Source organism: Triturus cristatus, chromosome 12, assembly GCF_964204655.1.
Source record: "Triturus cristatus chromosome 12, aTriCri1.1, whole genome shotgun sequence".
NCBI classification, from domain to species: Eukaryota; Metazoa; Chordata; class Amphibia; order Caudata; family Salamandridae; genus Triturus; species Triturus cristatus.
Genome location: NC_140595.1, coordinates 663981981 through 664004214, shown reverse-complemented (window position 1 = coordinate 664004214; position 22234 = coordinate 663981981). Strand labels below are relative to the sequence as shown.

General features: G+C 44.1%; 1 protein-coding gene across 1 annotated transcript in view; it reads right to left on the bottom strand.

Annotated features, from left to right (window-relative positions):
* CIBAR2 (CBY1 interacting BAR domain containing 2) overlaps positions 1-21841 on the bottom strand; it is an 82803-nt gene extending 60962 nt beyond the window's left edge. Inside the window, exon 1 of the mRNA XM_085636811.1 lies at positions 21381-21841. Within this exon, the coding sequence (XP_085492937.1) occupies positions 21381-21400 (20 nt within the window). The 5' untranslated portion in view covers positions 21401-21841. The remainder of the gene's footprint in view (positions 1-21380) is intronic.
* Positions 21842-22234: the final 393 nt, after the last annotated feature.

The window sequence follows — 22234 nt, the reverse complement described above, 5'->3', positions numbered from 1 at the left end:
GTTTCTGAACTCCGCCAGGGAAGGTGTCCTGGGGGGAGGGAGGGGCACTGGGTGGCGGAAGGAGGGAAACTGCAGGAAGAGGGCAAGAAGTGAGCAAAAAAAGGCAAAAAGAGGGCAAGAAGCGAGCAGAGGAAACGCAAACAGAGGGCAAGAATGGAGCAGAAAAGGCAAAAAGGAGCAAGAACCAAGCAGAGAAGGCACAGAGGGCAAGAAATTAGCAGAGAAGGCACAATCAGAGGGCAAGAAACAAGCTGTTTTGTTTATCTTTGTCATTGCAAACACATCTGTCATTTTAGGCAATAGCGTGTTTTATTTTTCTACTTGTGTTCTTTCAATTTATCTTGTAAATGCGGCTCAACTTGTGTATGTGCTGTACTGTGGTTGGGTAAGGTGGTGAATGCAAGAATGAATAAGTGATTTATGGATGCACAAGAGCAGGTATGATTGACATGGTGCATGTGTGATGACATATTCAGTGCTTCAACCAATTAGTGACTATGTAGTAACTTTGAATTAAAAGCAAGACTTATTGGCAATGCCAATGCTGGTTTTATACTTTAAGTGGTAGCTGATCGACTTCCCTTGTTGGACATCTTATCAATCAGTTGCGCACACCAGCGAGGAAAGTGTGCACTCCAACATTCTATTGCCGCACATAAGAAAGAAAAATTAGACGGAACATTGCTTCTGCACAACTAATGTTCCTGCCTGTGTTGATGACAGGTGGCTCAGGGCAAGAGGGTAGAGAGAAGCTAGACTTGCATACCAATAGGCATTGGGCTCTTTGAAGGCTGCTGCATTGGAATGCTTATTTACCAGCCTTCCTGTAGGAGGAGGAGGAGGAGGAGGAGGTGAAAAACACCTCTCTCCAGAGCAAGCTTTGTCCCGACCTCCTGGGAGCGAAGGCTCTCACCCCTAGGGGTCAGAAACTTGTCTGCGGCAGCAGGCTGGACTGAACCAGTCAGCTAGCACACTAGAGGGCAGGTAGGTTTCAGGGGGCAGCTAAGGTGCCCTCTGGGTGCATGTTTATTAAATCCAACACTGGCATCAGTGTGGGTTTATTAAAACAAGATATTTGATATCAAACATCTCTATTTTCAGTGAAGTCATCATGTAGCCAGGGCACTCATTTTCACCAGTGTCTAGCACATGCTTTTAAAATGGCGTCACTGATCACTTTCAATATCTAGTAATAGAATTAGACATTGCAGGGGCATATCTGCTCATGCAGATAGGTCCTCACATAAAATATGATGTACCCTGACTTCGGGCTCAATGGCCTGCTGTAGGGGTGACTTTGATATATTCGATGTAGTGGTTGTGGCATGACACAGGAGTGTGTTGTGTGTTTTCACTCATGGTTTATACAATGTCACGCAGCCTGCAATGGCAGTCTGTGTGGAATTTGTAGGTGGGTCCCTTAAAGTAGCATAAGGTATGCTACAGCCCTTAGGGGCCCTCTTTAGAAACCCTGCCCTAGGTACTTAAGTTACCATTTGCTAGGGACATACAGGGGTGCTAAAGTCCTTTTCCAATTGTAGAACAATTAAACAACACCTTGTTTTAGGGAAGGAGCACTGACACGAAGGTCTGGTTAGCAGGCCTCAGTGCACTGTCATAGTCGAAAATCAGCATCCAGTAGCTAAGAAAGGGGGCAAAAAGTGGGGGGTAACATCAATAAATGACCACTTTGCTACACACCAGCTCATGCTTTATCAAGCTCCTGTAGGACAGATGGTTCCAGCCCCACCCATCATGTATTCTGGTGACCTTCTAAGGGTCTAGTCATTTTTCACAGTGCCAGTTACATTATAGGTTATAACCTCAGAATGTTTTAAGTGATACAGTGAAAGTGGCGTTCCTTTTATGCTAGGTAAAAAAGGACTCTTTGGCTTGGGTGACACCTCTTATTCTGAATCCTTTCTTCCCGAGACCCTGGTTATCAATTTATGACCTGTTTTTTGCTTAATTTAGGGCAATATCTGGCAAGTTGAAAACCACACACACAGCACTTAAAGTGACTCCTAATGGGGAAGATCCCAGGGAGTTTATGTAAGACCCTCACTCAGGAAGAGAAGGAAAGAAGCAAGAAAGCGGAGCTTTGTTTATGTAGTGCAAAGGCAGGATATTTTAGAAGTCAGTGTCCTAATCTGGCAGGTCACAGACTGGCTTGTCCTCAGGTGACAGCCCTGGAGTGAGAAGACAAGTAACCGGTCCACCTTTCACAACAAAGGTACATTTCCACATTTAAGTGTCCTAACTAAGTAGAAGAGATCATTTCCAGACTAATTGATTCTGGAGCCTTAGGTGTTTTCTATGAACCATTTATGTCAGATGAAGAGGAATCATTCAGACAAGGAAAAGACTACCCTGAAGACACTAAAGACATTGTTGTTATGACGCGGATCTCAGAGCCAGCAAATAAGGAGACTCTAATAGTTAGGGCCATGCCAAATGGACTTGTGGAAAGAATTCACTTTGACCTCTCATTGGTGCACCCACCTTTCCTGTCATTTAGAAATCACTTTGTTACAGAGACATAATCATTTGAATAATGACAAGAGCATTCTCTAATGTTATCTTCTCCACACTGTCAAAAATACTGCTATCTGTGCCTCAACCCAGAAAAGCTGTTACCATTAACCTGCTTCTTTCTAAGAGATACCACCATGGAATTGAAGTTGATAAAAAACACACTACTGGCAGAAGATGGCTTAACCGAAGCATACAAGAATTTCAGGAATGTCTTCAGTAAAAAGGGGGCAGACTTTCCTACCCAGTGGGAAATACGAAATGCTAATAATTTTGTTCGTGGGGAAAAATATTTTCATGGCGAATCTCTCCTTTGACAATGAAGGAAGATGACATGCTAGGTCAATACATGCCAAATCTTGAGAAAGTATTTGTCACTTTACAAAACCTGTAGGGGCACCCATTTTCTTTACAAAAAAATCCATAGCGAGTACGAACTCTGCATTGATTACAGGGAACCTAACAAAATCATAATTGTTACACTATGCTCTTCTCAGTTCAGTGCTACTGGATTCGAGAAAAAAAAAAAAAAAAAGATGCCAAGAATCTTCTCGAAGCTCGACCTCAGAGCTTTCAACCTGGTAGGTTTATGTGAGGGCAACGAATGAAAGATCACTTAACACAAATTAGGCACTAGGAATATCTTGTTACGACGTTCGGTCTTTGCAATGCCCCAGCTGCCATTCAGCTTTTTGTGAACGATATATTCAGAGATCTGCTAGACATCTTTATGATGGTATATTTATATGATGTATCAGTGTTCCCCAAGAATGTGGTAACATTGGCTTATCCATATTCATAAGTCCCTTTTAAAGTGCACTATAGGTGCCCAGGACCTGTAAATTAAATGCTACTAATGATTGGTCCGTTAAACACTGCAGAGCCTGTGGGTGCAGTTTCAACTGTCATTGCAACCTGCCAAGTTAACCTATTTGCCAGGCCCAAACCTTCTCTTTTATTACATATGTCACCCTTAAGGTAGGCTATAGGCAGCCCTATGGGCAGGGTGCAGTGGATTTAAAAAGGTAGGGCATGTACTTTTGAGTGTTAAATTTCCTGGTAGTAAAAAACTGCTAAATTCGTTGTTCACTACTGCTAGGCCTATCTCGCCCATTGGTTAACATCGGGATTGCCTTAAAACATCTTTTAAGTTTAATTTCCAATTGGGAAAAGATAGAGATTTGGAGTTTGGTGTTTCTAGACTCACAAATTAAAATTCCAACTTATGGTGAAGTCGGATTTTAAATTGTAAATCTGAAAATGCCACTTTTAGAAAGTTGGCATTTTCTTACTTTAACCATTCTGTGCCTCTGAATACACGTCTGGATTGGGTGACAGTTGGGGTTTGAGCATTCCCTCTAGACAGTCACACAAAGGGAGCTGGGCTGTGACATTTGCATCCTGATGGGCCATCACCAGGCTGATGGGCCTTCCTGATGTAGACTGGGAGAGAGAAGCTGACACTTACATATGAATAGGACTGTGCCTGAGCCAACACAAAGAGCTGCATACCCCCTGTATTGAGTCTGGAGCCAGGGAAGGAAAGGCAGGGAACATGAGATCTTCAAAGGCCTCTGTAAAGTCTCCTCCTCTTCAAAAGCACAATTGAGTACAAGTACTGGACCCCTAACACCAACAAATCGGAACTCTACTGGAATCAAGGACATTCCACCTGCAAGAAAAGCTGCTATGCTATTGGACTGGCACTTTCCTACCTGCTCTGCTGTGTTGGACTGCTGCCTGCTACTTCTTGCCTGTTCTCTACATCCTTGAACATCTACATCCTTAAACCGAAATTCTCGTCTTACTGTAATTAAAGTATGCACGAATACTTTACACATTGCCTCTTAATTAAATCGGACTATTCTGTGCCAACCTACCAGAGGGTGACCACATGTTAATATAGGTTGTGTATCTGACTTACCCTGATTAGGGTAGTGGTCCCTACATGGACAGGGTACAAGCCTCTACCAACTAGAGACCCAATTTCTCACACCTACGATGAAACATAAGAAAACTGTGGTACAAGCACCTATACACGTTGCCTAGTTTCAACACTGCTGCTGATATGGCACTGATAACAGTGAACTACAATATGAATTCCCATTATGAAATTATAAGTCAATCTACTTCATTATTTCATAGGTTAAGAAAACTCAAGACAATGAAAGTAAAGTTACATATAAATGAAGATGTTCATGCTGTTGCACAAAGACAGACAAATTGTGTTTGACTTGCAAGAGGTTGTTGAAAAGGGACTTAGTTCACTGCTTAAACATGACATCATTGAACGCTCCACTGCTCCAACGCCATGGGTTATTTCTATTGTAGTAGTGCCTAAAAGAAACCACAAAGGAGCTGTACGCATATGCACTGACCTGCGTCAGGCCAACAAGGCGATTAAGCGCAAGAGACATCAAGGTCCACACTTTGCTGATATGATAACTCAACTGAATGGTACAGGATTCTTCTCCTGACTCAACATAAAAACAAGCATTTACAATGCAATGGTCTCGGCATTGTTAAAGTTAGAGCTGTTGGCATTGCTCATGACATTATTCTTGTTTATGTTTTTGTTTTTAAAACATTTAAAGAAACGGCATTGTTATTTACAATGTCAATAGCTTAATCACTCTCAAATGCGAGATCAATTGCATTTGCACCCTCACACAGAGCCACACACACACACAAAGCCACCCACACACACAGAGCCACTCACATAGAGCAACCCACACACAAATAGAGCCACCAACAGAGCCACCTACACACAGTTACCCACACAGACAGAGCCCCCACACATAGAGCCACCTACAAAAAGAGACACACACACAGAGCCACCCACACACACATAGAGCCTCCCACACACACATAGAGCCTCCCACACACACAGAGCCTCCCACACACACACACAGAGCCTCCAACACACACACAGAGCCTCCAACACACACACAGAGCCTCCCACACACACACAGAGCCTCCCAATCACACACAGAGCCTCCCACACACACACAGAGCCTCCCACACACACACAGAGCCTCCCACACACACACAGAGCCTCCCACACACACACAGCCACACATACACACAGAGCCACACATACATACACAGATCCACATACACACAGAGCCACACACCCACATACAGACCCACACACACATAGATCTAGACACATACACATTGATCTTGGGAGCCAAAGCAGAAGTGGCACCCACTTCACCTCCTGTTCAAATGTTAACTGGTCTCTTTGTATATGATTTGGGTAACTTGTTAATCCACACAAGCTCCTGAACACTGCTTGGAGGTCAGATATGAGGCTCTAGTTTGTTATACACAGATGGTAGAACACAACTTTATAATGATGTGCCGATGGTAAAAGCAAAATATTTACGTAATGTGTACATAAAGCCCCAAAAAAAAGAAGAAACGTTTCAGTCTTTTTAATACACACACAATACAAATTCCAGGGACAGTGATGTACTGGATGAAAATATAAACATCACTGGACCCTCAATTATATTATTTTAAAATAAAAACAGACTTAGATATTGATGCGTGTTTTTCATAACTGGACAGCTCCAGATTTGCGTAAGGGATGAGAATTCGAAAGAGCAAAATAGTCAACAGTGGAAAAAAGATATATAAATTGGCCTCGTAGGCAAAGCCTTACTCTCTCTTTGAAGTTTGTTTTTCTAAAGAATTTTAAAAAACTACATTTTCCAAGAAAAAACTGCGAGGCAAGAGTTATTATGTCAGCGTTCTAAATGCGTCTCGCGTCTCCTATGGGCACTTTCTTTTCTAATTTTGTTATCTGCTTCTTAGATGTTCGTCCCAATATAAATAAGTGCTGACAGTATATGAACAGAATAGCTACTCGTACCTGAAAAGAGATAACTTCAGATGTATCTGTGGGCGGCGCTCTGATATACCTACTGCGGCATATATTTATCAATTGCCTCTTCCTGCTAGGTCTGCAATGAAAGTATGAAAACCACCTCAACTGTCCGCTGCGTGTGTCATCCTCAATGCCATCACATGCATTCCCACACTCTCCAAAAACTCTAATACCTTGTGCAGCTGGTAATGCAACAACAGAAATGAAGAACCACAGCGGCTCCACAGCACACAACTAGCAGCAGAAAGCACAGGCCTCACAGGAGCCGACGCTACACGGGAAATAGCAAATGGACTAGATTAACCATTGTGATGCGCACCGACGCCCGAGTAACTTCACTATAGCGGCCATCTTGGAGTGATAGATTTTGTTCGCCTCTCTACGGGTCACAAGGCAAATCAAAAAAATATACTTAAAAGTGTGTGTGAATATTCATGAGTTTATGTAATGTAATACATTCCTTTGTTTATCAGAGTTTCACATATGTTTATATATAAATTATTTGTTTCATTTTTGTATTCCGTCACCGCAATACCTTGCAGTTACATTTGTTTTAAATATCTTTATTACATTACACATTTTAGGATGGGCTAATAACGTGCTCCTTAATAACTGGAGTGAGAAATGACAAATTTTTCTGTGATGTAATAAAACAATTACTGTTCTAAAATGGACCGAGGAGAGGGAGCGAGCGCCACCATCTTTCTCCGAGGTCAAGCAGAAATGCCTCGGAGAAACGCAGCGTAATTTTCAGATTCGGGGGCGTGTTTTTCTTGCTCTCCTCTTGCCATTGGCTGGAATGTTTACATTCCAGAGGAGAGAAAGAAAGTAAAAAACACGCCCCTGAATCCGAAAAAGACGGGGCTTAAATGGACAGACGCCCCTCTCCTCCAATGACTGGCCTCCGTTTAGGAAGCCAGCCAATGGAGAAGAGGGGCGGGTTCAATCCCACTACTGAGACATTAAATCTCGCAAGCGCAGCCTTCGCTAGCTGAGACCTAATAAAGGATATCACCAATTGGAGCTTGATGAAAAATCCATATACATTACAACCTTTTATACGCATATTGGTCTGCTTCGCTGCAAGTGATTGAGTTTTGGTATCCTCAAATGCAAAACTTTCCCAAGACTTCATTCGACGTATTATACAGCCAGCAGTAAATACATTTAATACAGCAATGAAATATTAGTTTTTGGAGATACAGCATGCCATAGCTCTTATACAAGTATGTTGCTTGCTGAATGGTGAAGGTTTAACTCTAAATGCTGATAAATGTGAATTCTACGAGAAAAGCTTGAAATTCTTTGGCCATTTATTTCCCGATGGGGGTATGAAACTTGATCCAGCTAAAGTGCAAGCGTTGTCTACTGCCAGTCCCCCATAGGACATTTCTACATTACGATCATTTCTTGGAATGGTCAGTTACTGTTCTAGATACACACGAGAATTTGCTACCTTTAGTGCACCATTATGAGAAATGACGAAAATGAATGTGTCTTTTCATTGGTCACGTGAACGTGAGAAGAGCTTACAAAAAAATCAAACAAGCTATTGAGAAGGACACTGAAATGGCTTGCCTTGATCCCAAACTTCATACAGAGGTTGTAGTTGATGTTAGCCCTATCCGGTTAGGCGCAATCCTAGCAGAACAAAGCGGACAGCCGAATACTCAGACATATTGTGGCATTCGCCAGCAAAAGCCTGTCACAAACAGAACATGTTTACACACAACCTGAGAAAGAAAGATTGCCAGTGGTCTGAACTTGTGGATGTTTCCATATGTACTTGTATGGAAATCCTTTCACAGTAGTGAATGATCGTCAAGCACCGTTGGAGATATTTGGCAATAGAAAAGCAAAAATGCCTCCTTGAATTGAATGCTGGTGTTTGAGGTTGCAAGAATTCAACTATACAATTCTCCATCATACTGAGAAAGATCAGCATCCTGCTGATTATTTTTCAAGAGTGCCACTGCAGTGTCCTGGTACCTCATCTAAGACCACTGAGGCCTACATCAATTTTATTGCGAAATAGAGCACACCAGATGTCATGTCTTTAAAACAAATTGTCACTGCCACAAGCCAAGATAGTGACATGCTAAAGTTAAAAGACATGATCACTCATCACTCGTGGAAGCAGCCCTCTTAACCTCTCGCTAATGACAGAGAATACTTGAAGTTCAAAAATGTAAGATAAACTTTCAGTGACTGAATAAGGCCGCATTCTGCGAGGTACATGAACTGTGATTCCCGAGTCTACAACAAGTGATCTAAAGAAGAACAAAAAAGGGAGTAGAGAGGTACCACTCGTCCGAGTGGTGGAGGTGGATACTTCCTCCCGGTCAGATACTAGTAAACATAGGGATCCACCCGTAGGTTGAATGTGTAACAAGACTCCCCACGGGGACAAAGATGTATCCCACAGCCGTGGAGAATACAAATCAGTTGTTTAAATACCCCTCACACACCAAAACGGCCCTTGGTGTCATGCTTCATCATGGGGGTCTTCCCACCCCTCTACGGGACGGGGCGTGCTACGACCTACGACTACGCGGGAGCACTGTTAACATTGAGAAGACTATGTGTAATGCAAGGGTGTGAGAGGAAGGGTCAGGGGTGAATGGGAAAGTGAATTAAAAAATACCTGGCTCTTTGGTCTAACGAAATTTATTATGCCGTATGAGCTGGTATTAATAAAAATTAGTGGGGGGAGGAGGAAGTATGCCTCAATGAGCTGTGCCTCCTAATGGTGCCGACATGTTTCGAAGCTTCCCCAAGCTTCTTCTTCAGGACCTTAAGGATCCCTTCCTAAAACTGACTGTGATGTGTCAATAAATAAAAAGGTGTGAATAGATCAATATAGGAAGAAAATAACCTCCTATGGTAATGCCTAGATAGGTCTTATATGGTCCATAACCTAGAAAACACAAAAAGGAAAAAACCAACGTCACGTAGATCGAGGATCAATCCATCATGTGTGAATAGTGATCTGAAAAAGAAGTGATACAATAGTCGCCTCTTAACGCTATCCATAACGTTATCACGTGATCTGTGGTGAGAATACAGTGTAACACATAGACATCGACTTGAGACGAACAAAACACGTAACAAAAAGCACACACTCTATTCAGAAAGGAACTGAGTTCCTAAGTTCTAAAACAGATGGTAATCCAAGCTGGTGGGAATACATTTAAAAATAACATACTTGCTGTAAAGAGAAAATTGCCTCATGAGCTCTGAAACCGGGTGGTGGGATTGCCAACTCGGCTATCTAAATGATAAGGATTAGAAGAAACGAAAAAAGGCCCCGTCGGTCATCACAATGGCATTTGAAGTTAACCACAGGAGGGAGTCCCTACAGGAACCGGCTATGCCGTACTTACGAATCCCCGGATAAATATCCGCCAAATCACCCACCCCGGTCGGCTCCGTCGATGGAAATGAATACGGGCGTGGGGTTTTTTTAAATGGTGAAGCGCGCGAGATATTGCGTTAGAGTAAAGACCAACGGATATTAAAAATGACCATAAAATACACAGGACATAGGGACAGTGATCTCTACGGGCTGGAAACCATCTAGGGGTATTCAGGTAACGGAAGTCTAAACGGTGAAATCCCTATCCAGGGGAAGCAAATATATCCCAAAAAAGATTACGCATCATTACGCATCAATCACCGGCAAGGCAAAAAGGGGAAAGCTAGTATTACAGGAAAGTGACGAGATAGTCAAGGGGGCCCCCCTGATAAAAGGTGGCCAAAACCAGGGATACAATCGATGGAGTCCCAGGTGATGCCCAATGTCAGGCGCAGTAGAGGGACTTGCCTACAAGGGACGCAAGTAGTGGTACCAGACATTATTAGTGGGAAATCAGGTACAGATACAGTAATATCAGGATTAGGATAATGTAGATACAACAAGGGGCAGCCCCTACATGGTGACCAAAGAGAAGGGGAACTGTCAGTTTAGGCTATCAAGTGACACCTCAGAGATGGAATTGGTTCCATGGTATTTCATCATTTAATCCATCATTGTGGGTCCCCAAACGGAAGACCCAACGTTGTTCTTTCTCAAGGAGACCGTGTTCACCACCCAGTTGTTCGATCACTGTCCACCTCAGATCGTCTATGCCATGACCACTGGATATGTAGTGACTAGACATCTTGGTAGTGCTCCTCCCGCATCGGACATTGCTACGATGTTCGCCTACTCATATCTTGATTGGTCTCGTGGTCATCCCCACGTATTCGAGACCACATGGGCAGGTGATAAGGTAGACCACATTCTTACTATTGCAATTAGTAAAACTTCTCTGGTCCCACCTTTCACCATTCCGGAAATGTATGTGTTTGCTTTTCCTCGTAAGGTGACATGTACTGCAATTACCGCAAGGGTGATGTCCTTTTATTGGTGGTAGTAAACCCACCACAGCAGGTCGAGATGTGTTCCTGGGTCTGGTGTGGACGAGCATGTCTCTCAAGTTTTTGCCCCTTTTGTGTGCGAACATTGGTTTGGTGATATTCAAACCGCAACTGTTGAGAAGACGCCAGTGTCTATTTACTATCTTTGTAATCTGATTGGAATGCGTGTTATATGTTGTTACACAGATAGGTCTATCTTCAGCCGGGGTAACCACTTTGTCTTCCAGGAGGGCTTGTCTGTTGTTATTCCTTGCTCTTTTTAGGGCTTTGTCAATGATTTTGTCAGGATAGTTCCGTTTGATCAATTTTAAGCGTAGTTCAGATGCCTGTTTATTGAACTCAATGGTTTCAGTGCAATTCCTCCCCTTCTCTTTGGTCACCATGTAGGGGCTGCCCCTTGTTGTATCTACATTATCCTAATCCTGATATTACTGTATCTGTACCTGATTTCCCACTAATAATGTCTGGTACCACTACTTGCGTCCCTTGTAGGCATTAGTATATGTTTACCTGGCTCCCCATTAACGACTATAAAACCTCTGGCACCTTATCAAGTCCCTCTACTGCGCCTGACATTGGGCATCACCTGGGACCCCATTGATTGTATCCCTGGTTTTGGCCACCTTTTATCAGGGGGGCCCCCTTGACTATCCCGTCACTTTCCTGTAATACTAGCTTTCCCCTTTTTGCCTTGCCGGTGATTGATGCGTAATCTTTTTTGGGATGTATTTGCTGGATAGGGATTTCACCGTTTAGACTTCCGTTTAGACTTCCGTTACCTGAATACCCCTAGATGGTTTCCAGCCCGTAGAGATCACTGTCCCTATGTCCTGTGTATTTTATGGTCATGTTTAATATCCGTTGGTCTTTACTCTGAGTCCCTTTCACCCGGGGACCCGGCCGGCATTTCCGGTTCCGGGTCACCACTGACAGTGCAAGCGGCGATACAGGCTCTTGCGTTGAACAGGAACCCAACCGGTTGACTTCCGGTTCCGGGTCTACTAACGCAGAGCCAGCAAAGTAACGCGATATCTCGCGCGCTTCACCATTTAAAAAAACCCCACGCCCGTATTCATTTCCATCAACGGAGCCGACCGGGGTGGGTGATTTAGCGGATATTTATCCGGGGATTCGTAAGTACGGCATAGCCGGTTCCTGTAGGGACTCCCTCCTGTGGTTAACTTCAAACGCCATTGTGATGACCGACGGGGCCTTTTTTCGTTTCTTCTAATCCTTATCATTTAGATAGCCGAGTTGGCAATCCCACCACCCGGTTTCAGAGCTCATGAGGCAATTTTCTCTTTACAGCAAGTATGTTATTTTTAAATGTATTCCCACCAGCTTGGATTACCATCTGTTTTAGAACTTAGGAACTCAGTTCCTTTCTGAATAGAGTGTGTGCTTTTTGTTACGTGTTTTGTTCGTCTCAAGTCGATGTCTATGTGTTACACTGTATTCTCACCACAGATCACGTGATAACGTTATGGATAGCGTTAAGAGGCGACTATTGTATCACTTCTTTTTCAGATCACTATTCACACATGATGGATTGATCCTCGATCTACGCGACGTTGGTTTTTTCCTTTTTGTGTTTTCTAGGTTATGGACCATATAAGACCTATCTAGGCATTACCATAGGAGGTTATTTTCTTCCTATATTTATCTATTCACACCTTTTTATTTATTGACACATCACAGTCAGTTTTAGGAAGGGATCCTTAAGGTCCTGAAGAAGAAGCTTGGGGAAGCTTCGAAACATGTCGGCACCATTAGGAGGCACAGCTCATTGAGGCATACTTCCTCCTCCCCCCCCCCACTAATTTTTATTAATACCAGCTCATACGGTATAATAAATTTCGTTAGACCAAAGAGCCAGGTATTTTTTAATTCACTTTCCCATTCACCCCTGACCCTTCCTCTCACACCCTTGCATTACACATAGTCTTCTCAATGTTAACAGTGCTCCCGCGTAGTCGTAGGTCGTAGCACGCCCCGTCCCGTAGAGGGGCGGGAAGACCCCCATGATGAAGCATGACACCAAGGGCCCTTTTGGTGTGTGAGGGGTATTTAAACAACTGATTTGTATTCTCCACGGCTGTGGGATACATCTTTGTCCCCGTGGGGAGTCTTGTTACACATTCAACCTACGGGTGGATCCCTATGTTTACTAGTACAACAAGTGATCGACATCGCCCATGAGGGACATTGAGGAATAGTTACCACCGAGAGCGCTCCACAACAGACTTTGGTTTCCATATCTCGACGAAAGGGTTGGAAAAAAACTGAGGACGTGTCATATATGCAACTGTCTTTCGTCTTAAGTCATTCAGTACTCTTTGAATGTGTCAGAATTGCCACTTTATGCGTTGGAGAGAATTGCTATTGATTTCTTTGGTCCTCTTGAGAATGGAGATCATTGTCTATTCATTGTTGATGAGTACTCCAGTTTGCCATTGGTAGAAGACCTTATATCCACTACACATTAAAAGGTTATTCAAAAGTAAGATGGCATCTTTGCGACAAGGGATGTACCTGCAATTTTGAAGTCTGACAACAGCCCACCTATTATTAGTCGGGAATTCAAAGACTTTCCAAATCACCTCAAAATAAAGCATTAAAAAAAGCACTTTTTTTTGGGCCCCAGGCTAATAGTCTGGTAGAACGGTTCACGAGTTCTCCAGAAAAAGCTTTTCTGCGAGCTGCATTGGAGAAGCTTGACCTCAAAGGTGTTTTAACACTACTCTCAAGCTTACTGTTCGACCCCTCACTCAAAGACAGGAGAGAGCCCTGCAACTAATGTTTGGAAGAGCCATGACAACCAAGCTGCCCCAAGGGAACAACCTAAGAACCAAGAATGAAGACGACATTCATACTATGGACTTTGGGCACAAACATACAGTTAAATTATATATTGACAGATGACCTCATGTAAAAGACGTCATCTTTACAAAAGGAGATTGAGTGCTTGTCAAACATAAAAAAATAAGTCTGATTCTCCTATTGATGGTGAACCATGTATCACTAATACCAAAGAAAACATGGTGACTGCCCAACATCCTGGGAAGTCCCTTATGAAAGACTCCTCTCACTTTTGACATGTGGACCATCTCTCCCCAAACAAACATCGATGTCCATGTAGAGACTGGGTCCACACAGATGTTGATGACCGTGTCTGCTGATGATGATGATGATTCCAACTCACATGTCCCAATCACCAACACTTCGACTGCCAGTTCCCAGTGACCTGATCAGGACATGTGATTTAGGCCATAGGACGATTAATTGAAGAATTACAATTGCCTGTATATCTGTTATCATCTATGTATTGATTTGTGTGTTCATTCATTTAGTTAGTTATCTATTTTGAAATGTTATAACTTTTTATTTAACAAAGCAGGAGATATTGTAAATTAAGAAACAATGGAATTTTTTTGGTTCCTACTGTACACCGTAGGCCTGTGACCCAAGAGTTGGAGGGATGAGTTGAAGACATACTTAGAATGTTGAGTTCTGACTTAAACGCAGCACAATAAAGACGTGTACAACTACTCTCCGTGTGTGGCTTGGCTATTGGTGAGTACCAGGGGCTTGCAGGACGCTATCGTAGAGACTGATACTTCCTCCTTTTCCTTGCAAGCTGTAATTTCACAGCATGATCTCCTTACTGAAGCCATGCGCCATTCAGATTTTGATTCTCAAACCATCAACAAAATAGAATGCAACCATCTATGACAGAGAGCTGCTGGCAAACAAGTAATGCTCACAGTGCTGTGCCTCTTTCTATAAGGGACACAGCATCAGGTCACAGTATGAAAAGATCACAAAAACCTTCATTGTCTTACCGCTATGGAAGGCACTAATGGCAGACATGCTGCTGGGACTTTTTTCCTCTTTTTATTACTTGATCACTCATCAACCAGGAAAAGGACATGGAAAAGATGAAGCCATTTCCAGACAAGGGAAGATATTGAGGAACCTACACGTCCACCCTGCATTCTTTCACCACATCGAATGATTCTCTCACTATGTTCACTGACGCAATAGCTAAGCTAAGAATACTACAGATGGGAGACAATAGCTGTCTAAGGAGTCCCATAGCCATGAATAGAAAGGAGAATAATTATGAAATAAAGTGCTCTACCTTCCTCAATACATTTGCTTCACATGCCGTCTGCTCAATGCCGCATCACGCTCACATTGCCTCTGGGATAAGCTCAGTAGCCTGGAGATTGTGGAGAGAGACCTCTGGCAGCTCACCCAACAGACACAACTGGCTGCACGTACAGGTAAGTCTGATGAACTTCCAGAGCTGGGTAATTAGAGTCAGCACAAAAAGGAGCTCACTCAGTACACACTGGCAAAACTTTGTATGCTGCTGACCGCTTCCCGTTCTCATGACTGCATCACCTGGCTTTGCAACCCCACACCTTTGTTGTTTTTCTCCCTTTTTCCGTTTCCCCATGTGCAGTTCCTACATTAGTTGAATGCCTTGCTGTTTAGCTTATCTCTTGGTGTGGTCCCACTTCCTTCCTACGGTGCAGTACCTCAAGTCTCTAGGGTATCTTCAGTACTTTGCCTGTATCCTGGAGCTCAATACAGCATATCATCACCTGGAGACTCTTGGGTCATTCCACAATAATTACCTGCTAAAAATCCATCTGCACGGGGTTGTTGTATGAAACTATACTGTTGGTCTAAAGATCCTATTTTACCTGTATCATGCTACCTACTTACAAGACGAGGCGGAGCTCTGTATCAATGACCGAGACGGACTACTTTTCTATCTCACTCTATACCTTTCCCACTATTTTCCCCAAACTCCAACATCAGAGTGTTGCCAAGTCACTCCTGGCTGCATAATAGTAAGACAGGGACAATCGATGGGTTCACATCATCATTTCTCAAGTCTGACACACCCCCAGACTCAAACTAACATCAATAAAACAAGGCCACTTAGCAGGCGCACCTCCAAACTGGGCAATATATGCATATGTTTTCTCAGAATTGGAACAACGTGTAACAAGTGCTCCCTATCCCCTCACCCAGAAATGGAAACACCTTTTCAAATGAGGCTCAAAAATTGAGCTCAAGACTCAATATGTGGTCAAGAGAGAGAGGCAATAGTGCGGATGCAGTACCTAAACATGTCGATAACATGCCTGACCACAAAAAAAAATTAGCTATACTCTCAAGGAGGTACCATAAACTGGACTAGATACTCCTGAGGGATCGTCAGTTCTTTGACCCAATAGTCCAGATATGCCCCTCCCAAATTACGTGCAACATATTTAATGAAGCCTCCAAGAATAGACCAATACTCCAAACTGGTCTTCAAAAGTGGACACACTAGGCCAGGTTTTGCCTCTAGAACTGGACCCAGTATGCCAGATGAGGCATAGCACTGGATAACTCCACACAATAATCCTTAGGAAGTCTTAGCAGTGAGGTCCAAGCTGAAATAATCCTCCCTTTTCTTCTGATCAAGATTCAAAAGACATTTAGACCTACATTAATAAATGTAAGGCCTTGCCCAAAGAAACTGATGGGTCATAATATTTTTCATCTTTAGAAAAGGTTTGAAAGAAAAGCTGAAGGACGAATTAACCGAGACCACGCCAAAGTTCTTTTATGATCTACTAATATCGGTTTGTTAAATTGATAGGTCTGTTGCAATCAAGTACAACATTTTCACCCCCCAAAATATTTTTCGGATGACTTTATCCACATGGAATTTGGACTCGTAAGCAGATCCAATCCTTATTATCTTTTTTTGGGGGAGTGGCATGGCTTGCAAAGGACAACCTCTATGTTAACTAGCCAGCCTAAATGCTGATTTGCAAATTTTGGAGGCCTTCTCTGAATTGTGATTTTAAAATGTGTGTCAATTCTTGGATATCTCTGATCATGGAAATGACAGTACGCAAGTCAAGCCAGGATTTTTACAGTCCTTGGCCTTTCCTTTTCACCCTGCAAAATCATCTCAATAGAATTTATTGTTGATTTACCTAAATCTGAAGGATGCAGTATCATAATGGTTACTATGGATTCTTTTTCCTAATAGGCTCATTTTTCACCCTTGGAAATAGACTAAATAGTGACTTTTTGTTAAATACATTTTTTAACTTCATGAGTTAACCAAGAAGATTATTTCCGATTGTGGTCCGTAATATAATAATAAAAAAGGCAGTTGCCCTGATCTTATTAGATCTGTCCACTGCCTTTGATACGGTCTCCCATTTCCAGCTAGTCCATAGGCTTCATGAAGGCGGCTTGCACTCTACCATCCTACAAAGGATCCAGTTTAAATCGACCCCCTTGCAGACCAACTGTGGAGTACCAGAGGGGTCATCCCTAACCTATCTTTGTTTAATATAGGTATCACCCCCCTGGAGAAAATTGTTCAATCCTGGGGCTTTGAGACATTTTCTTATGCAGATGATACCCAGCTCATAATCTCCATGGATGAGAGTCAGCCTCGCACCAGCAAGAATCTACCTGGCTGCCTCGCTGATGTGGCTAGCTGGATGTATGGACCTTCGCTGAAGTTGAATGCAGAAAAAAACACAAGTTGTGCTATGTGGAAGGCTGGACAAAGTATGGAATAACACCTGGTGGCCCTCCTCTCTCAGTGCAGCTCCATTACCCAGGAGAGCCGCCAAGAATTTGGGAGTCGTATGAAATGACTCCCTTTCGATGTAGGATCCGGCAGACTCAGTGTGGGGTAGATGTTTTGGTCTAATACGCATGATGAGAAAGTTGTTCAGATGGATCCCTTTAGGCTGGCGTAGGACAGTTACCCAGGCTCTGATCTTGAGCAGACTGGACTATGGTAATGCCTTCTACTTAGGAATGGCTGATTACTTATTTGGCCGCCTTCAGCTCGAACAGAACAAAGCAGAGAGAGTGATCTATAACAGACCCAAAAGGAGCTTAGCATCAGCCTGCCTCAATCAGCTGCACTGGCTCTCAGTGCGTAAGAGAGCACGGTTCAAACTTCTCCGTTATGTGCATAAGTCACTCCGTGAGTCAGAGCAAGCTGTATTGCGTGGCAAAGTGGCTTTCTATTAACCCAGTAGAGCGATGCAGTCTTCCCAGCAAGCTCTGATCCGCAGCTCACGAATTAGGAAGGCCAGGTTGGGTGGTCGATTGTTTGGCCATCTGGCGGCACTTCACTGGAATTCCCTACCTCTGGAAATGCGTCTTATGGAGGACCCTTTATGCGTTTCGTAAGCACTTGAAAACGTGGATGTGTCTGCTTTAGGGGCATTGAATTGCAGAGTTTCCTTGTATTGGTTCGAGCGCATGGATGTCCCTTTGGGGAGGATGCATGCTGAATCAAATAAATAAATATATTTCTAAATTTTGGCTGGATCTCTGGTGACACGCTAGGTAATAAAATAGTCTTATTTTAGGGATCCTCTCAAACTAATGGACAAATCAAAATTAATGAACAGGGGTCTGGAAGAGTAGCTACGCTGCTTTAGTCATACTTCTCAAACAAATTGGAAATCTTTATTACCCCAAGCCAAATTTGCTTATAACAATGCACAATATTCCTCCACCAGATACAATCTTGCTTTCCCTTTTTATGGATTCATCCTTGATCCTGTTTTTTGCCTTCACCTGCTGTTTTAGTTCTTACTTTGCAAGAGGTTTTTTGCATCATCAATAGGGCACAAATACATCTTGTATCCAGTCGAAAATTAATATAAGATTGTGAGACTCAATGTAAGAGATACAAGACTAACCTCGTCTTACAAGATAAGGGGTTATAGTGTTGTTGTCGTCATCTGTCAATTTACCTACTAGAAGTCATTGGTCGAAACTAAATCCAAATATTATGGACCATTTACTGTAAGTTATATCATAAAACCAGCAGCTTTGTTTGAAGATGCCCTCTTCTGGTATTGTTATCCTTCTTTTCATGTATCTTTGTCAAAAGCTGTTCTAACTTTGTTTTGTCCTAGAAACAAGATCGAACCACCTCCTAGACCGATTTTAGTTAAAGAGCAAGGACATCTATTACTCATGTACCGCTATGGGAGCGTCACAATATTAATTTGATTGGAAAAGTTATTCCCCTTGGGATAGGTCTTTGGAACCTTCCTCTGCCCTCCATGCTCCTCGCCTTATTCAACTTTTTTACATTTAAGTCATCCCAAAAACCTGGTTTTCGAGGGAAGAGACAGAGTGTAAAGGCTCTGGTCAAGCGTCTTGTTCTTACCTATTGGCATTAACGCTCTTTGCCAGAAAGGGACATCATACGCAGTTGCAGGGTCCGCCACCCAAGCGGAGGATGGGCCTTTGCTCTACCTACTAGAGCGCATAGCTGCGCTTTCTTAACCACAAGCAGTCGGCTTCAATTTGCCCACTTGGGAGTGTTCGGCTGGGGCTGTGAGGAGTACAGCATCTCTCTCGGCTTCAAACAGTCCAGGCAATCGCTTTTATTTCACTAGAATGTGTCGGACTGCCATTATCCGCATACAGGCTGGAGGTGTAGCGTAATATTTCTTGGTCTGAACAGCACTAAATCCAGATCCAGGGAATTACCAGAGCAATAGAAACGCAGAAAGGGGAGAAGGAATGAGAATGAGAAATAAAGGACAATAAAGTGGATACAAAGCACCTGTGAGATAAAGAAACAAGAGGAGGGAGGTGACATAAGAGACATATGAGATAGAATCAAGGCTAGGCAGCCTTAGTGCTCATGCAACACCGCCATTTGGCAGTGTCCATGGAAGATTCTTAAGACACACTTGTGGACCTCTGACCTTATTTTATTTTAGCAAAGCCTCAATCCAACTGATGTTGTAAAAATCTTTGGGTTAGGTCTGGACAGCAAAGCTGTAAAGTCCTTGCTGATCCTGGAGAGGCTTGCATCCTCGGTCTAGTAAGCCTTTACCTCGTTCCTTCTGGTCGTTCCTCTGAGTCAGGCCGGTTTCTCATTCCGTACTGGGCAATTTAGCTTCTCTCTTATTCCAGTACAATTTACATCAGGATGGCAATGTCATATCCTAGGGTTGGTTTAGCCTTCAAGGCAAAGGGCCCTATGCAAGTTTCTTGCAGAAGTCAAAACAAAGTGCATGCTAGTGGATTGAGAAGGGCAGCATTTGATGGGCACTGTGGGGAAGGCAGAGTCAACCAAAGTCACATTAAAAAGGATGACTTCTTGGGCTAACTCACCCAAGGTATTCTTTGTAGGTTTTCTTCCCGAATATTTGCAGAGCAGGGCGAGGACACCAAAAGACCAATTTTAGGATTCCATTGAGAGGTCAACCAAACATTCCAGGCCCAGCATCTGTGTTTCTATGTGATCTCCTCCATACCACGGGGAGGGAATTATGTTAATAAACTCTTGCTGGGCAGTGGTCTTGGGGCGGTCAGTTTATGTTTTTTCCCCCACCTATACGATCTATGAAGAAATGCCCAAAGGAAAAGAAAAAAGCTGCCACGTGCAGAGAAGACGAAGGCAACCTAAATTGGAGCTCCTGGTTTGTGCACCACTCCCAATCCCCCCCCCCCCTCACACATGGGACCCCCCGGGTCTGGGGTGATGCGCGACTGCTGAAGTCAAGTCAACTCTTCACAATACGATGCTCTGCTCAGACTCAGAGAATGATGGTGCCAAGCCTGCGGGAAACCTGCCACCCGGCAGCCTGCGTAATACTCCTCAGGGGGTCAGGTTCAGGGGCTAGGCTGTGCAGGGTGTTATGCTAAGCAGGCTCCAACAGTAACAACGGCCAAGAACAAACAGCAATATTTCCCCTGGGCCAGAGGTGATGCTTACTAGCCTGCCCGGGGGTGAGGCTATCCATGTAAAGGGCTGGCAGTGCCAACGAGGTTCTGGGAGGAGAGAGGGCACGTTAACCAGGCTCAAGGATAGATAAGTGAAGCGGACCACAATTCCTTAAGGGATAATGACGTAGGCGTGACACTGGGTGGGCAGCGAAGTCTAGGACGGGATTCAGGCCAGACTGGAGATGCTCTCCCTGAAACTGAGAAACGAGTGGGCTATTCACCTGCAACCTCCCGCGCAGGGAGAGGCCAGCGACCCACTCTCTGGGCATAACGCCAGTCACTGGGGCGGGCTCAAGAGCTACCAGCAAAACTCCTCCCATCCATATTTACCACACTAGACAACCCATTAGAGCCCCGTTTCTATACCCAACACGATTCACCCGTTTGAGCTTTCCTTCGTTGCTTTGTATGCAGAAAGGAAGACGGCAGAGGGGTTCTAGCGCACAGCACTAAATGGTAAAGTGATAGACCATTACGCAATTTCCAACCAGTCCCGACTTTTTGGCCAGCAAAACTTTGAATGGTGGGATCTGCAAATCTACATACGTGAGGGCTTCTGCGCCTGGTCGAGAGTAGTAAGCGCTACATGAAACACGATTGCAATATGCGATTTCAAAGAGAAACGACAGGTTCCAGAATGCAATGCGCCGCTAGCTAAAGAGTCAGGACTGTTAATAAGTTCCTTCTGCCAGCTCTGCTCCGCTCTTGCATTCCAGTCCGTTGCCGTATTCCTCCTCACCTGGACATGATGCTGTTCATGGCGCCTCCGAGGTGTGCAGCGGACTCGTCCTGTAGGGTTCTGGGGGGGGGGGGCAGCGGCTGCAATCGGCCGGAGCACAGCGGATGTATCGAGCGAGTCCTACTAGTGAACTGCCCCTGCTCCGAGCCCACGGCTTGCGCTTCGTATGACCGGGGGTAAATGGTCCTTCTTGCTTCCGAAGAGCCAAACAGACAAGGGGGCTTGTCTGGAGCAGGGTACACACCGGGGATGCTTGGGTATATATACTTGGGTAGCGGGCTGTGTCTGTAGGCCCAGAGCCTGCACTGTCTGGGGTTCAGGCTGGGCCGGGGCAGCAACACACACCTCCGCCCACAGCCGTTACTTTGGAGACGAGTCACTAACAGGAGCAGGGCAGGCCAAGATGCCGAGATAGGGCCGGAGAGGCGTGGAGGGGAAGGCGGGCAGAGGGTGGCGCCAGGCTGGAGCGTCACCGACCCAGGGCGTGGGCCTGTCATGTTTCCAGAGACCTGTCTCTGTTACGAGAAGAGCGCCCCCAGCGGCCAGAGAGTGTATTGGTAGCACGAGTGAGCAAACATTACAAAGCCTCTTCGGGCGGATACTAGTTCTAGTTAGCGAGCGTGCTTCTGTTGAATACTCTCTTTCGCAATAACTGCCTGATAACTAAAGGTGGGCGAGCAAACTAATTAACGGGGAGAGAGAGCCTAGCCAAGGGTGTAGGTCGGCTAAAAGCACTTGAATCAGCCGAGCAATAACAATGGGATGCCACGTAAATCGTGCACCAAACATAATGACAACATACAGTGCTTTAAATGGGAAAAACAAGAGCAGGTGCTCATTAAAATGCGCTCGAG